This window comes from Gymnoscopelus braueri (genome assembly GCF_963280865.1).
Source record: "Gymnoscopelus braueri genome assembly, chromosome: 4".
NCBI classification, from domain to species: Eukaryota; Metazoa; Chordata; class Actinopteri; order Myctophiformes; family Myctophidae; genus Gymnoscopelus; species Gymnoscopelus braueri.
In genome coordinates, this window is record NC_137605.1 from 38,870,355 (window position 1) to 38,885,693 (window position 15,339).

Here is a 15,339-nt window from a genome sequence, read left to right on the forward strand (position 1 = left end):
ACAAATGTTTGCTTTAAAAAACAATATATTCAAAGATTTGCACAAACTTTCACGTTTTTTCAAAAATAGCAGATGTACAAGCTCGTAGCGTGGCACTCGATGCCGCGCTACGAGCTGAGCTAAAAATGACACAGATTCTTTCCCCGGTCTAAATGGGTTAAGTTGTTAAGTTGTGAAATGTGTATGGTAATGTGCCTGAATCAGTGAACCCCGATCAGCGCTCTCACTCAGACAAGCTTTATGAACCTTGGGCCTGGCCTGTAGCTGCTTGCTCCTCCAGCTTCCAGGAAAGCACCATAACCCTGCTTTTCTCAGAGTCGTTGAGGAAAAAGTATTCCCGTCCAAGTCTCTTAGAAGACAAATTCTATTTGGTTTGGCCTCCCTTGTGCAATTTGTTATGGCTAATACATCAGTGACTCATGAGAATGCTCTGTTGAACTCTTGAATAGAGAATAAAGGAAACATGAACTCTGTGGTAATAATATCTTTATAGCTGCACATTTCAAAGACACCATGTTCTAATGTAAATCTTTTTTTTTTCTTCTTTTTTTTTAAGTCAGCTTCATATTATAAAAACGAAACTTTTTGTTTTCTTTCCCCTGTTATTTGAACTGTGTTTAGCCTTTTGTCTAATTATTAAGGGAAAGGTTTAGTGGCCCTAATCCCAGGAATGGGGGAGGGGGTACCCAGGCCATTACTGCCAAAGTGCCCTTGAGCAAACCATCCACTGCTTGTGGTCTCTTTGGGATATACAGTACTGTGTGTCTGTGTGCATGTCTTCCTTGATGTATAATTGGAAAGACCCATTTTCTGTGCCAATGAGTTTTCAACTCTTTCTCTATTCTCTCAGACACAGCGACATCAGCCTGAAGAAGTCAGGCAGGTTAAAGGACAGCTTTGAGAAGGACCCAGAAGTCACCGTCCAGCTCAGTCAGACTTTTGAAGCAGATGTTGAAGGTGAAGTTTGTAACGTAACTTTCAACTGAGACCTGATTGCCTGAGACCTTACAAGCCCTAATATATACATTATTTGGCAACTGTACTTTTAAAAACAAATTCATATTTTTAACACAGTACACTAATATCTATGGAAACCCATTTCCACCACTGAATAAAAATAAAAAGGCCTGAATTGTGGGGGGTTTTGTTTGTTTTTTCACCTTTCCAACTGAGCTGTGTTTTTATTCACAATTTTGACATATTTCTCAATTCAGTTTTTCCCAATCACGATTACCATCTCACATTTGTGAGAAAGAATAACCCTAAGAATTCTGAGATAATGTTGGAACTGTGAGGAAAGATTTAGGCCTTTTCAGTTTTACTTCCTTAATATCCATAGTTCTAGATGGGGAAGGTCATTTTCAAAATTATTCCTAAATTATTTAAATTTCATAGTGATTATCATAATACTCATTTTATTGTCTCTCATCGTTTTCACAATGCTGGATATCAACCATGCGTGTATTGCCTCACTGAATGACACTCCTTATACTTAATCCACAGACAGTAATGACGTGCCAGTGTCTATGGTAGACATGGATGTGCCAGTCACAGCCATAGATGATGTCCTGGATGACTATGACTATGAGACAGAGTCACTGACCAGAACCCAGTCAGCTGATTGCAAAGGTACCGAGAGGGTTCAATTTGTTGGACATGTATTTCCCTCTTTGAAATGTAGACTGTCTGGTATGTTTGATATTTGCTATGTTCTATAACATCTTAATTTCACAATTTAACCCATTAAGACCTGGAACGTCATTTTTTGATTTGAGCTAAAAAGCATTATTTTACACTTTGGCTATTCCAAAAAAGCAGATATACTGTACAAGCTCATAGCTGCGATACGAGCTTGTAGATCGGCTATTTTTGAATAATTGTGAAAATGTGTGCAAATCTTTGGATATGTGTATCCTTTTAACTCCAATCTTTATTTCTGGGGGTCCCTGGAACTAAATATTTTGAGATGGGGGGTCCGCGGCCCAATTACATATAATTTTGGGGGTCCTTGACAATTATGAAAAAGTTTGAGAACCACTGATATAGAAACATACGCTTTTTAGAAAACTGTTGGGATTTAGAACACATTTGTAGAATCGGCTTCAGTTCATTAACAATTCATATAAATTAAAAAAGTTCAAGCTCGCAACACGTTGAGCTTGTAGATCGGCTATTTTCGCTACTTGTTGAATATAAAATATATAAGAAAATGTCCACTCTCAGTTTTTTGTTTGTCTTTTACAAATTGAGCCCTGCTTATGTGAATAACAGCACATTTGCTGTCTTGTCTGAATTCTAGGTCTCACCTCAAGTCACCAGTCCAGTGGGGAGATACAGAACAAAAACAACAATGCTTGTATGGCCAACGGCAGCAGTGAAACTAGCAGTGTGAACTCTCAGGAGACACCTCATCAGGCTGCACAGCGTAGCCAATCACAGGAGGACAGGCCTATGAATGGCATGCTGAACGAGGAGAAAAATACATCAACAATTAAAAAGAGCAATGCAGAGAGAAACACGGCGACAGAGGGAAAACAAAAAAGCACAGTGTCAAAAACGAATCTCGATGTGCAGAAACGGAAGCAGAGCACCAAGACTAAACCTGACCCCGTTAACAGCCACACTCTCACTGTTCCCGAAATGAAAAATAGTCTGCCCCCGACCAATCAGCGGTCGATGTCGACGGATGAGGATGGGCATATTCCTATGTACAGGGTCCACGCCAGTAACAACGCCGGTACCACCACCTCACACAGCAAGATAACCTGCAGCGGCACATCTCGGTTTGGTATGAAAACATTCACCATCGTCCCTCCCAAACCTTCTGGTTCTAGTAGTCATGCTGTGGTGGAGAAGCCGGTGGCCCCCCGAACCACGGGTGCCATCAAAATCGATGAGCAGGGGAACATGGTGAAAGCGGGATTGTGCCGTAACAAATTTGGGGGTTCGTCTGAGCTGGAGGTTTACACCAGTGAAGGGTCTCCTCTGTTGGGGAAAGCCAAAGCCTTCTGGAGCTCAAATGAAAAACAAGACAGTTTTATGGCCTCCAGCAGGAGTGCTAGTGACAAGGTCAAAGACAGTGCCGATGACCTGAAAAATAATCCCGCCGCTGTCTCAGAAAGGTTTGAGATGACCCACAAGACCGAGGGCTTGAAAATTGCTCATGTTTCAGCTCATGAGCCGGCAGACAATGTCAAGCCTAAAGAGGCAGTGAAAGAAACTGTACAGGAACCGGTGAAAGAAGTTGTCGAAAGGAAAAAGGAGAAGCAGATAGACAAGGAGAGCAAAGTGTCCGTTTCAGAACCTCCGCAGCAGCCCAACAGTAAACCTCCCCCTCAACCTGCAGTCATCCCAGATCACAAAAGAGACCTGTCCTTCCTCAAACCGTCAAGGAGAACCTCCAGCCAATACGTGGCATCTGCCATCACCAAATACACCCCAAAGACTTCAGCTAAACCTGACATTACACCCAGCATCCCAGAGTCCTCTACTCTTAGGACAGGCAGCTTCACCCACCAGAAGGGTCGATCTATGTACGTGAACCCACACCACTCTACTCAGTCATTCGTGTCAGAAAGTACGGTGACGAGGTCCGACTCCATGTCTCACCCTCCTGACCCAAAGAGTTCAATGAGCTCTAATGAGTACATCTCCGAGAGGCAGGCGGCTCGTGAGGAAGTGAGACGGGACGGGGAAGCGAGTGCTGCTAGTAGTAGCCTTCAATCCACCAAAGAAAACTCCAAGAATTTGAAAGCAGAAACAGCCAACACTAAGTGTATTCGACCCAATAGCCCCGCCCGAATGAACCTGACCACTACTTACGGCAGAGATAATCTCCAACATGTCCGGGCCAGAAGCCCCAGCCCTTCACGGACTCGCTCCCTGCATCAATCCCCTTCCCTACGGTCAACCACCAAAGAGGTTCCAGCCTCCAAGACACCGTTCCCAGCCAAGATCAGTGTCACCGTATGTATCATGCTTTAACCCATTCAGTACAGGAAAGCATTTTTTGATTTCTTTGGCTATTCAAAAACAGCAGATACAGTATACAAGCTCATAGCATGGCACTGAGTGCCGTGCTATGAGCTTGTAGATCTGCTATTTTTGAAAAATCTTGACATTTTTGCAAATCTTTGAATATATATATATGTTTTTTAAAGTAAAATCTTTGCTTCTTGGGATTCTACAAATGTCTTCTTAAATCCTAACAGTTGGCCTGGGCCGTAGCGTGACGGTCCAGGAACCCGAGGCTGCAATGCCAGCCTGACAGAGTGTCGCGCGCGGGTTCGACAGCCGTTCACGACGACCTTTGCTGCATGTCACCCCCCCATCTCTCTCCCCATTTCCTGTCAGCCTACTTTCCCTATCTCTCTCTAAGATAAAGGCATAAAAAGGCCCAAAGAAATCTCAAAATATTTTGTTCCAGGGACCCCCAGAAGGAAAGATTTAAGTTAAAAATGTATATATGTATTCAAAGAAATCCAAAGAAATCTAAAGTGACACAGATGTGTTCCCGGTCTTAATGGATTAAGAACATATTTCCACATGGTGGACAGCCGAATTTGATATGCAAGACCGTTTTGTAGTTTCACACCAACGTAAACCATGTAACTTTGATTGATATCTGATATCATGATATATTAAACTGCATGTAACCATAACAAAAATAATATGTAGTACTACACTAGAGTGGTTACCAAGATAACACAGCTCTGGTTTGCTACTTTTACATGAATATTCTCAATGAAGAAAGTGGTAAGTGAACACGTTATGACTTTTGTTATGTTATGAGTGTGATAATGCACTCTGAAGTGTCCTGATATCGGTAAATAACAGACTTGGCGGAGGGAACTCCACTCCGCCTTGTCTGTTAATTTCCTATGTCGGGACGCTGTGTTGTACACTATCACTTACATATTTATTATATTATATTGTTATTGTTATATTACCAGAGCCACAAAGAGACGACCACCACAGCCACCCATCCAGTGCTGCCTAAGAAACCAGAAACCATCGTCAGTGAATCCAGTGACGGAGTGCTCCCTGAGCCACACCAGGTGACAGTGTTCGGGCCGGTGAAGAGGTTCAGACCGGTGATCTGCAAGTCTGTTCACAAGGAAACATCTCTCCACGGCAACCTGATGTCGGCCATCCAGACCGGGGGAGGGAAGGAGAGACTTAAGAAGGTGACGTTATGGATGGAGAGTCCAGAGCCGTATAAGAGAGTTATGACACTGGCCAAAATAGGCAAAACACTACGATTTCTTTTTCGAAGATATATTTTTGGGGCTTTTATGCCTTTATTGATAGGATAGTATTTTGACAGGAAATGGGGAAATAGATGGGGAGTGACATGCAGCAAAGGCCGTCGGGATCGGGAGTCGAACCCGCAACGCTCTGTCAGTCTACTTTGGAGTTAAAGTAGACTGATATTTAATATATAATATTTAATAAATATTTAAAGTTGTACAATGCAGAATCCCAAATAACGATTTTTAGCAACCTCTGCTGGTCACTACCGTCACTGCATACAATTTCCGTAATCCTCGATTACCCAGAATTCCATTCGTTTTCACCGGAAGCCGGAAGCGTTTCAAAAAGCGATCTTTTAATTGTTTTATACTATCTACGGATCGTTTCTCTTAGCCAGTGGAGCATTAGTTACCATGAGCTGTGCTTTCTTTTTCTGTTCTTTTTCGATCTTCCAATCCTACATTCTCTTAACATCAGTGTGAGGTTCCTTTTTGCTATTACCGCGGTAGTTCCTGGCCAAACAGGAAACCGTTGCGGTAGTTCCTGGGGACGTCGGCCACGACGTCATGACGTTGGCCAGGAACGTCATTTTCCCGGGAAAGTCCCCCCCTTCACCGTTCAATAGAAAATATATAAATAAAAGGCTTCCGGGGGTGAAATTCATGGAGTGGGTGTTGTGAAACTTTTGCCACTGACAAAAGATATACAATTTAACTTTAGTTTTGTTGAAAACGTTACCTAGTATTACTTTAATATTTAATATTTAATATTAAATATTTTGTGCCAGGGATTTTTTAAAAATAGCAGATCTACAAGCTCATAGCGCGGCATTCTATCCCGCGCAATGAGCTTGTATATCTGCTATTTTTTAATAGCCAAAGTATAAAATATGGTTAAAGCGGTTAAAATTATTTTGACGCTATTTTAACACATTTTGCTGTGGACCCCCTGGGGGTCCCCGGACCCCACTTTGAGAACCAATCAGTGCAAGCTAATGTGCCCCCCCCCAGCTGAATTGTCACCGTGTGCGACACCGACCACACTGCAGAAGAAACTCAGCATGTCAAACATGGCCACTGTGGTTGCTGCATTGATCTTCACCCGCAGATTGCTGGGCTAATGGAGCACTTGTTTTTGCTAACTCAACGTCCTTTAATCACTTGACAACAAGGCAGGCGCGCTGACAGCGAGGACTTGTGAGGGCCTGCATGTGCCCAAGCAAGCAGCCGATTGCCTCACGGGTCAACGAGCACAAATACTTGTAGAAAAGTTTTGAGAAGTTTTTAATTGGTTATTTGAATGATCTTCTTCCTCTCTCATCTCGTTAGATATCTGGATCTGCTACCAGCAGCATGAAGAAGCCATCTTATGAGGAGGAGGAGAACGAGAGGGATGCTCTGCTGGCCGCCATCAGGGCAAAGGGCAGCCCTGGAAAGCTAAGGAAGGTAAAATGATCTCAACATTCACGTTACAAAATACACGAGGTATCCCACCATTTGATCTCATTCATATATTATTCATAATTGCAAATGATTGTAATACAGGGTTTCACTTATATCAGTTCTTCCTTTTTTTTATACTTTTGTTTTGAACAAATGTTCAAGTGCAGGAAATCTGACATCTGCAGCCTTGCAAGCGACCATGCTATATTGTCTCTGTCGGGTGGAAACCACACATGTCCAAAACCGTCACTTATCAGGATTCAAATAAAAAAAATAGCAAAAGTAGCAGATCTACAAGCTCAAAACCACGTTTCGAGCTTGCAGATCTGTAGGGCAAGTAGGACATTCATTTAGGAAAAAAAATAAAAAGTAAAAAAAAAAATGGAGATCTGCATCTGTGTCATTTTAAGATTTCTTTGGCTATTCAAATATAGCAGATATACAAGCTCATGGCGCGGCACCGAGTGCCGCATTATGAGCTTGTAGATCAGCTATTTTTGGGGGCGGAAAATCAACAACGATACGTGCGTTGGTTTCTATTTGAATCCCTCTGTGTGGACTGGGAGTTGTGGTTTGTTGTCATGTAAGGAGCCATGTGGAATGAAAGGGCCAGGAAATGTGCTGTTGTAACCGAGGCCCATCTGCGGTTCTATTCTAGAATGTTCCTGACCAGTGCTGGAATCTCTGGAATGCTGCATTACTAAATCAGACCCACAGCCTTTTGGGCTTTACAAAAAAAAAAGAAAGGGAAAAGTTTCATTTGTTTTGATTGAAGATAAATATAGTAGACCGTCTTTGAATGAGAGTTTTCATGAAACGATGTGTCTGGGTGTATAGGATCAAATCAGAACAGAATTTTGTTTGTTTGTAAAAGCAGCACGTATCTGAACTTAAAGAGCTTTGTGATTGTGACTTGACTTTTATAACGAAATGTAGAGAATGAGGACTTCAAGCAATTTACTTTTGTGTGTGTCTGCGCGTGTGCACTGCCGGTACATAGATAGATAGATAGATCATTTTATTTCCGTGTCCTGCACACAAAGGGCCCAACCCTCATGGGTTTATAAGACACCATTTTACACTTACAGCATGTTTACAATAATATATTCACATAATACATTCAATTACATCTCAGAATTATACAGAGTGTTCTGTCTTCTCTCCCAAGCTTGACAAATACAATCTGCCACAACAAAAGCTCCTTTAGCAAAACATATCTCAAGTTTTTCATAATCATCTAACTCAAGCAAATCACCACAAATAGAAGACATCTTACTAACAAATACCTCTCTTATATCATCATATTTAGGGCAATAAAACAAAAAGTGAACCTCATTTTCAATTTCACCAAGTTCACAAAACAAACAGTATCTCTCTTCCTCTGGACATACAGTACAGTACATCATATTATTTATATATAATATTTGCACTTTCTTGGCTTGTGTTCCTGTAAGCAGCTGTCTCCCTGCCTGTCTGTGTGCTTTGCATCCACCATCTCTCCTGTCTACACTCCACAGACCAAATCAGAGGCGGCCGAGGAGCTGGAGAGCTTCAGGAAAGATGCTGTGGTGGAGGAGAAGAGGAGCCCTCCCGCCTTCACTTCCCCTCATCCTCCTCCTCCTCCCTTCTCCCCACCTCTGCCTCCACATGCAGGGGTCCTTCCTCCACCAGCGCCAACCGGACCTCCCCCGCCGCCCCCGCCCCCGCCCCCAGCCCCGGCCCCGGCTAAGCCCAGTGGGGTTGTGCATCCTGGCGGTCAGATGAACCCTGCCATGCTCAGAGAAGCCATGCTGGAATCCATCCGCTCCGGATCTGCTGCCGAGAGCCTAAAGAAGGTAGAACCACCTGCATCTTTAAAGGGGCACTACTGTGCTTTTGATGTGCATTTCAGTTCATTGGTGAGCGTTAGCATTTAGCATATTCTACCCGAGGCACGCCAATGGACAAGTGAAAATCTCAAGGCATGCCTGTTGTATTCATAGGGAAAATTGCAGATCTACAAGCTGACAACGGCAACACATCGTAACGTAACGCGAAGCCTTGTGAGAAAATAAATTATAATGATATGCCCATAATATGGATGTCAGTTTGAAAGTGGTTAAAATATATTTGTGAAAACTAAATGCATGGGCTGTCATGGATTTAATTCAATGTACCTGCTGTCTCCCAAACCTCGATCCGTGTCAACAACTCTAGTGTCTATTAAATCTTATACATGACTAACTCTCTATTTGGGGAAAAGTTAGAGAGGAGACACTTGGAAAGAGTAAGAGAAACATGGAGGTGGAACATAGAGACACACAGAGGAAAGAGAAATATTCACGGAAAGAAAGAGACACATCTCTGGAGCCCTGGCAGCCGTGTTGTTTGAAATTTCACACTTCTTACTTTACCTTGAGTTGGAACTCGCCCTGAGCAGAACAAAGCCCTCCTAGGATACAGCAGCTGGGGAAGTGGAAGTGGAGCGTAGATTCTAACACGTACAAAGATTCAGCTGACAGATACTGAACTGCTGTATGTGATGTGTTGAGGGAGAGGATGGGTTCATTTTCAGGTCAAGAAATAAATGAAGCCTCTAGAGGAGAACATGTTAAAACTATTTAACAATGCAGGTATGCAGTTTAAAGCTGACAGTCCAATAACTAGGGAGGAAAATACTCAATGGTAAGAATGATTCACTCTGAGGAGCGGGGTTTGACAACTGCTGAGTCAAACTGGTTTCTCACTTGCTGAGAAGTCCCTTAATTTTAAACCCAATCAGCGATCTGTCAGTCAAGCCCCTACCCCAACTCCGAAACGACTCTAACCCAAATCTGAAACTACCGTAACCTAAATTTGATACAACATAAGCCCACATGTGTTTGATTTATTCATTAAGCTTTGTTTCCTGCGTACAGTTGATTACAATCGCAAGATCAAAGAATGGGATGCTTTCTTTGCAGCATGTTGTTATTGTCATCTTGTCATTTTATTTTTATTTTGTGTCTCTACCATCTAGGTAGCTGCGCCCACCAAGACAATTCAAGTGAATGGCAGACTGGGGACCATCCACGCAACTTCTTCTACACTCTCTCAATGATAACAGTAGAACCTCAGATGATAGAACGTATAGTCTGGGGAGATGGCTTGAATACAATTATTTTAAGTGACACTTGTTTGGTATCACTGGTGCAACTAGTTGAGTTGCATGATTAAAATCACATTGCAATCACCACTGCACCAAAAGGCTCCACAACAGCACTGGCTGACAGCCTGGGACCTTATACAAGAGTACTTAATGATTTAATGACGGGACTGATGGTTTGCCAGGTAATTCTAGTTTGACCTCACATTTTCCATTGACATGACTGAGGGGAGATGATTATAATTATTTGTTGCTGTCACTATTTGGCAGTAGCCAAAAAAAAGGTAACTTTTCACTGAGTTAGCGGAGAATATACTACTACTAGGTACTTGAAAGTTTGCAAACCCCTTGGAATATATTTATATTTCTATATTTGTGCATGAATATGACCTAAGATCAGATTTCCTAAAGTCCTAAAAGTAGATCAAATCAAGAGAACCCAATTAAACACATGTTATACTTGGTCATTTATTTATTGCGGAAAATCCAATATTACATGTCTGTGGGTGGCAAAAGTATGTGAAACTGTAGGATTAGCTGTTGAAATTAGAGTCAGGTGTTTTCAATCACAAACAAACAACCCAGTTGGTTTTACTACAGTCTACAGGCAAAAAAAACAAAAAAACAATAAGGAGCAAATAAGTAGCAGGTGAACCTACAAAGGGAGAACAGGAAATACGAGGGCTCACCATGCTGCATGCTAAAATTATACATTTTGATGACGTGACCCTATACTCACCACCTCTGGTATGATAACTGTAAACGGTGAGGAAGACGACAATGGGGGTCAAGTAAAATCTAGAAAAGGCAATCAACAGAAATATGCAGTATGAAAAGGACGACTTGTGCATCATGTTAATTGATCACTTTAACTACGGCATAGCCTACCTGAAACACCAAACCAAGGACAGGGGCCAAAACAGTGAGCATAGGCCAACAGGTGCCTTATATATAAACACTACACATGATTACTGTGTGCACTAAGGAACATTCCCCACCGCACTATCATTGATAGAACAAAGGAGAATAAAGTTAAAGGTGTTTTGTTGAAAGATTACAGCACTTTATTCTGATAGTAATCATTTCATTAGAGTGTTTGTTAAGGGACAGATGTCTCCCTGTGTCTCCAGCACTTTAATAAACAGAAGATACATTTTCAAGTGGGTTGCTAATTTCAGCCAATCACAAACGTTCAAGCATCACTGTAGTTTAAAGCAAGATGATGCCCTGCCTTCAGCTGGAATAGTCAGATCTTAAAACAGCTTTTGGACAGCTTCTGACATTTGCTTCCCTGAATATGTTTTTGTGACCACTTCCTAACACATTGAATACAAGATACAACACACTAGTTTTAGTTTGGAGGTGACTCGAGAGCCTCTACTTTGTTGCTAGTGACACGTACTGCATATTCCAGTTCTAAACATGTCACTTACTTACCTTATGTGTCATGCCATCCGTACTTGAATTCAGTAGATATTGTAACTAAAATATTGTAACGGTGTACACAGCATGTGCCAATAATATGTTTTTGTTGCTGGGCAAAGAAAGCAGAATATTTTGACTTTAATATCCATTATAATTTCTGATCACATTTGTTGTTTGATCAATTTTTTTTTGATTTTAACACCCTTAATTTTCTTCAGATGTTAGGGATGCCGTAAACTGTTGCTCACTCAGTGTTATATCATATGATTAAACGTTTGATGTTTTGATGTAAATATTCCATAAGGTGCAATACGTTTGACATGATAATGTTGCCATCTGGGTAACTTAATATTTAACACATTTAAAATCATTGAAACACACACCTTTTCAAGTATACTTTCAAGGAAAACAAGGTGTAATTCAGTATCCTGGTGACAAAAGGTACAACGTCAGGTTCTGAAAGTGTATTCTTTTGCTCAGATCTGGACCATAATGCCAACTTGTACGATACTTCGGTCTGAGGTGTTTCACTGGTGGTGACTAAGTCAGATTTATACGATATCATACGATGCTGTTGCGTGGTGAAAATAGCAAATCCACAAGCTCACAAGGCATTGCAGCTTGTAGATCTGCTATTTTCTCTGCGTGACACTGTTATAAATAATAATAATATAAATAATATAAACTTAAACATAACGTGCCTGCTACTACTTATTCTTCTCCACATTTTGCCTCTTGCCCTTATCTTATGCTGCTGTTTTAAATCATTGTCATTACATAATCAGTGCTCTGCAGAAAACTTGTTTCCCAAACATTTATACAGGAATAGAGAAAGTAGTGATTTTTGAGTTGCATCTTTGTTCTTAATGGTTTGGACCAATGTTTCATGAGCGTCATTGCAGACATGAGACACTGTTTTATTTTACATGTGAGATACATTGCCATCCATCAAGTAATATAATTAAGGATGCATTATTTATGCAGTACATTGATTCACACACGCGCGAGCGCACACGCACACATGCCCGCGTGCATGCTCACACACACACACACACACACACACACACACACACACACACACACACACACACACACACACACACACACACACACACACACTTAGGACTAACCTGTCCTTTCCTTGACATTTCAAAGCATTTTTGAAGCACTGTCATTAAGTAACTTAAGTATGTTATTGGTGGGTGTCACCAGGAGCTAAGAGATTAGTTTATTTATCAATGAGCAATTATCCATTATGTAATAAACTGCACAGTCCTGAGTGTTACCTTAGAGTGTAAAAATGGAACCATACCCGACCCATTTGTACATTCTCAGTTATTTTACAGTGTAGTTGATGTAGAATTCCTCAGCACTAATGTAGTCAATCTATGGACTTGATTTATGCATGATTGTTGACATATCATGCTATTATTCTATATTGAAAACTTCTAGTATGAAGCTATGACTGATAGAGAGAAAGGTGTACAACTGAGATTAAAACCACTTAAACCCTAGTTGACCGGAGTCATCCAGGGCTCTATACTAGGGCCCCTAGTGTTTCACTCTACAAGAAAGTCTTGTCCCGAAAATAGCCTATCTACAAGCTCACAATGTGTCACGTTGTGAGCTTGTAGATCTACTATTTTCACAGAATGTTAGCCCCAGAAGAGTGACACTAGGGTTCAAGTGGTTAAATAGTATATTTACCAAACGTGGTACTTGCATTGAATTGTAAAGAGCTGAATGATAAACCGTAGGATACATATTCAGATGTACATATTGTCATGTATGTTTAGGTAATACATAATATAAGTAAACACAGTTGAATTCCTATTTTCAGAGAGCTACATATTAATTTATCTTCAACACTCAATAGAAAACATGTTTATTTTTTCTTTGGGCCATGGCATTTTAGACAGGTTTCTAACGATGGCTTTCATTTTCTGGTTCCTTCCATTTGATGGTTTCATTTACACACTATATCTTGCAGTTTGTTATAGTATAGTAATTGTATATTTTGTAAACTAAAGAGTAATTATCACAATGATAGATTTGGATTAAATGGTCCTTCACTAGAATGGCATTCTAATGATTTAGTTTGAGTGTTTTATAAGCTATTGCTTTTTAAGTTTCAAGTGCACTTTTTCCCCAGATGAATTGCACATCTATTATTTTTGTCTACCTTTTTTTTGTGATTCAATAAATGATTTTGTAAACAAGAATTTATTGATCATTCAGTTCATTTATTTTTCGCATGACAGCTCCTGACTGCAGCATATCCCTGAATAGGATTCCAGCCTTATTTATGCTTTGTCGTAGATGGTGTATAAATTAAGTATTACAGTATGTAGAGGAAACACAGAACTTAAGTGAATATTTAGTCTCCAGATTTAGAGAATTTATTCTGATCTCATTCAACAATGAAGAACACAGATGATCATTTAGCATGTACGTATTAAAAACTAAAATATGTATATATCGGAATGGAATTAGAATTTAGTTTTATAAACACTAACCATTTTATGCACAGATACATTTTTTTAATTAAACCATTGTACATTGTTTTGTCTGTCTGCTATTCTTCTATCATTATGGAATATGTTGTAATCTCTCTCTCTCCCTCTCACATGCACACGTGCACGCACGCACGCACGCACGCACACACACACACACCACTACTGTCCCTGTGTGGAGGGTATTGCCACATCACAGATCTGCTACTATTCCGAGCAGTGGCTCATGACCCTGACTCACCACCATGTGGTCATACATAATGGCTCTCACAGAACTTGACCCTGCATTCCTGATTCCTGAAATACTAGTTACTGCATCCACACACACGCACACACACACATATATGAACGCACACACGCGGGTTATGATATAATATCAGTTGCACAATTATAGGTGCAAATATATTGAGAAACCTGCCAGTGACATCTGTGTGCTGTCATGGTAAATACAGTATTGCTTTGTCATCCAGCATAAATAAAACCACGGCATGTACGCTTATATTATGAATATACCACAGACTCAATCCATATTAGGCTGTTGCTATTCCCTGATAGTTGATTAATAGATGTTATTAAACTATATTTCACCAGAAGTGTCACCTCTGTCGTTGATAGACGTGTCTTCTGCTTGCCATCTGACCACTGTATATGGATTGACCATAAAATTATATGAGACCAGTGCCATGAACCTGTTACCTAGTTGGAAGATGGCTCATGCCCGTGGCTCAGTGATTGGGAGTGAAATAACATCTACCATGTAGCATATTCAACAATAAATGTTATTAAAACATCTTTGAAAAGAATACTAAAAACACAAGGACAATCTTCTGTTAAACACATTTTGTGTAGATAGATAGTAAGGTGCCATGTCAAGTCATGTCATAAACCATTTCTAAAAGATACGCTTTTGATTTGACATTTAGAAGCTCTGGTCCTCGCTAAAACGAAACATGGCGATTTAAGGCTGCTTGAAGGTCATGGCAATTGTTATGACATGGTTTCAGTTATCCACTCATGGACTTCTATTTTGGGGAACAAAATGTGGGTTGGTGCCCAGTTTCCTAATAATGAATGCATTCTTGCACCATGTTCAAACGTGACACAAAGCACAAATAAAATCACTTACAGTTAGTGTTTACAGTAGAATTCTTTGATCACTTTATTGTAGAGAGATGTCTACTGTGTTAGATAGAGAGGATTGTTCCCGCAGGAGCACAAGTTCTCTTATAGTTTGAAAATAATTTTACAACCAATCTGATCTCCATTATTAGAAACTGTTCGTGTGTGTGTGTGTGTGTGTGTGTGTGTGTGTGTGTGTGTGTGTGTGTGTGTGTGTGTGTGTGTGTGTGTGTGTGTGTGTGTGTGTGTGTGTGTGTGTGTGTGTGTGTGTGTGTGTGTGTGTGTGTGTGTGTGTGTGTGTGTGTGTGTGTGTGTGTGTGTGTGTGTGTGGTGGCTGCTGTGGTTGTGTGCCTATGCCTATGTAAGGCTTCCAAACCATTGTAACCATTTTGGCAACAACAGCAACCACTGAATGACGGATTACCAGAACATCACACCACACCACATAGTACAACTAAAATAA

General features: G+C 40.7%; 1 protein-coding gene across 5 annotated transcripts in view; it reads left to right on the forward strand.

Moving 5' to 3' along the window:
• cobl (cordon-bleu WH2 repeat protein) overlaps positions 1–13,061 on the forward strand; it is a 72,633-nt gene extending 59,572 nt beyond the window's left edge. For all 5 annotated transcript variants that reach the window (XM_080425402.1, XM_080425406.1, XM_080425404.1 and 2 more), the window contains 7 exons: positions 851–957; positions 1,504–1,629; positions 2,300–3,966; positions 4,953–5,186; positions 6,582–6,698; positions 8,213–8,530; positions 9,694–13,061. In XM_080425402.1, the coding sequence (XP_080281528.1) occupies positions 851–957; positions 1,504–1,629; positions 2,300–3,966; positions 4,953–5,186; positions 6,582–6,698; positions 8,213–8,530; positions 9,694–9,774 (2,650 nt within the window). In that variant the 3' untranslated portion in view covers positions 9,775–13,061. The remainder of the gene's footprint in view (positions 1–850; positions 958–1,503; positions 1,630–2,299; positions 3,967–4,952; positions 5,187–6,581; positions 6,699–8,212; positions 8,531–9,693) is intronic.
• The last annotated feature ends 2,278 nt before the right edge of the window (positions 13,062–15,339 follow it).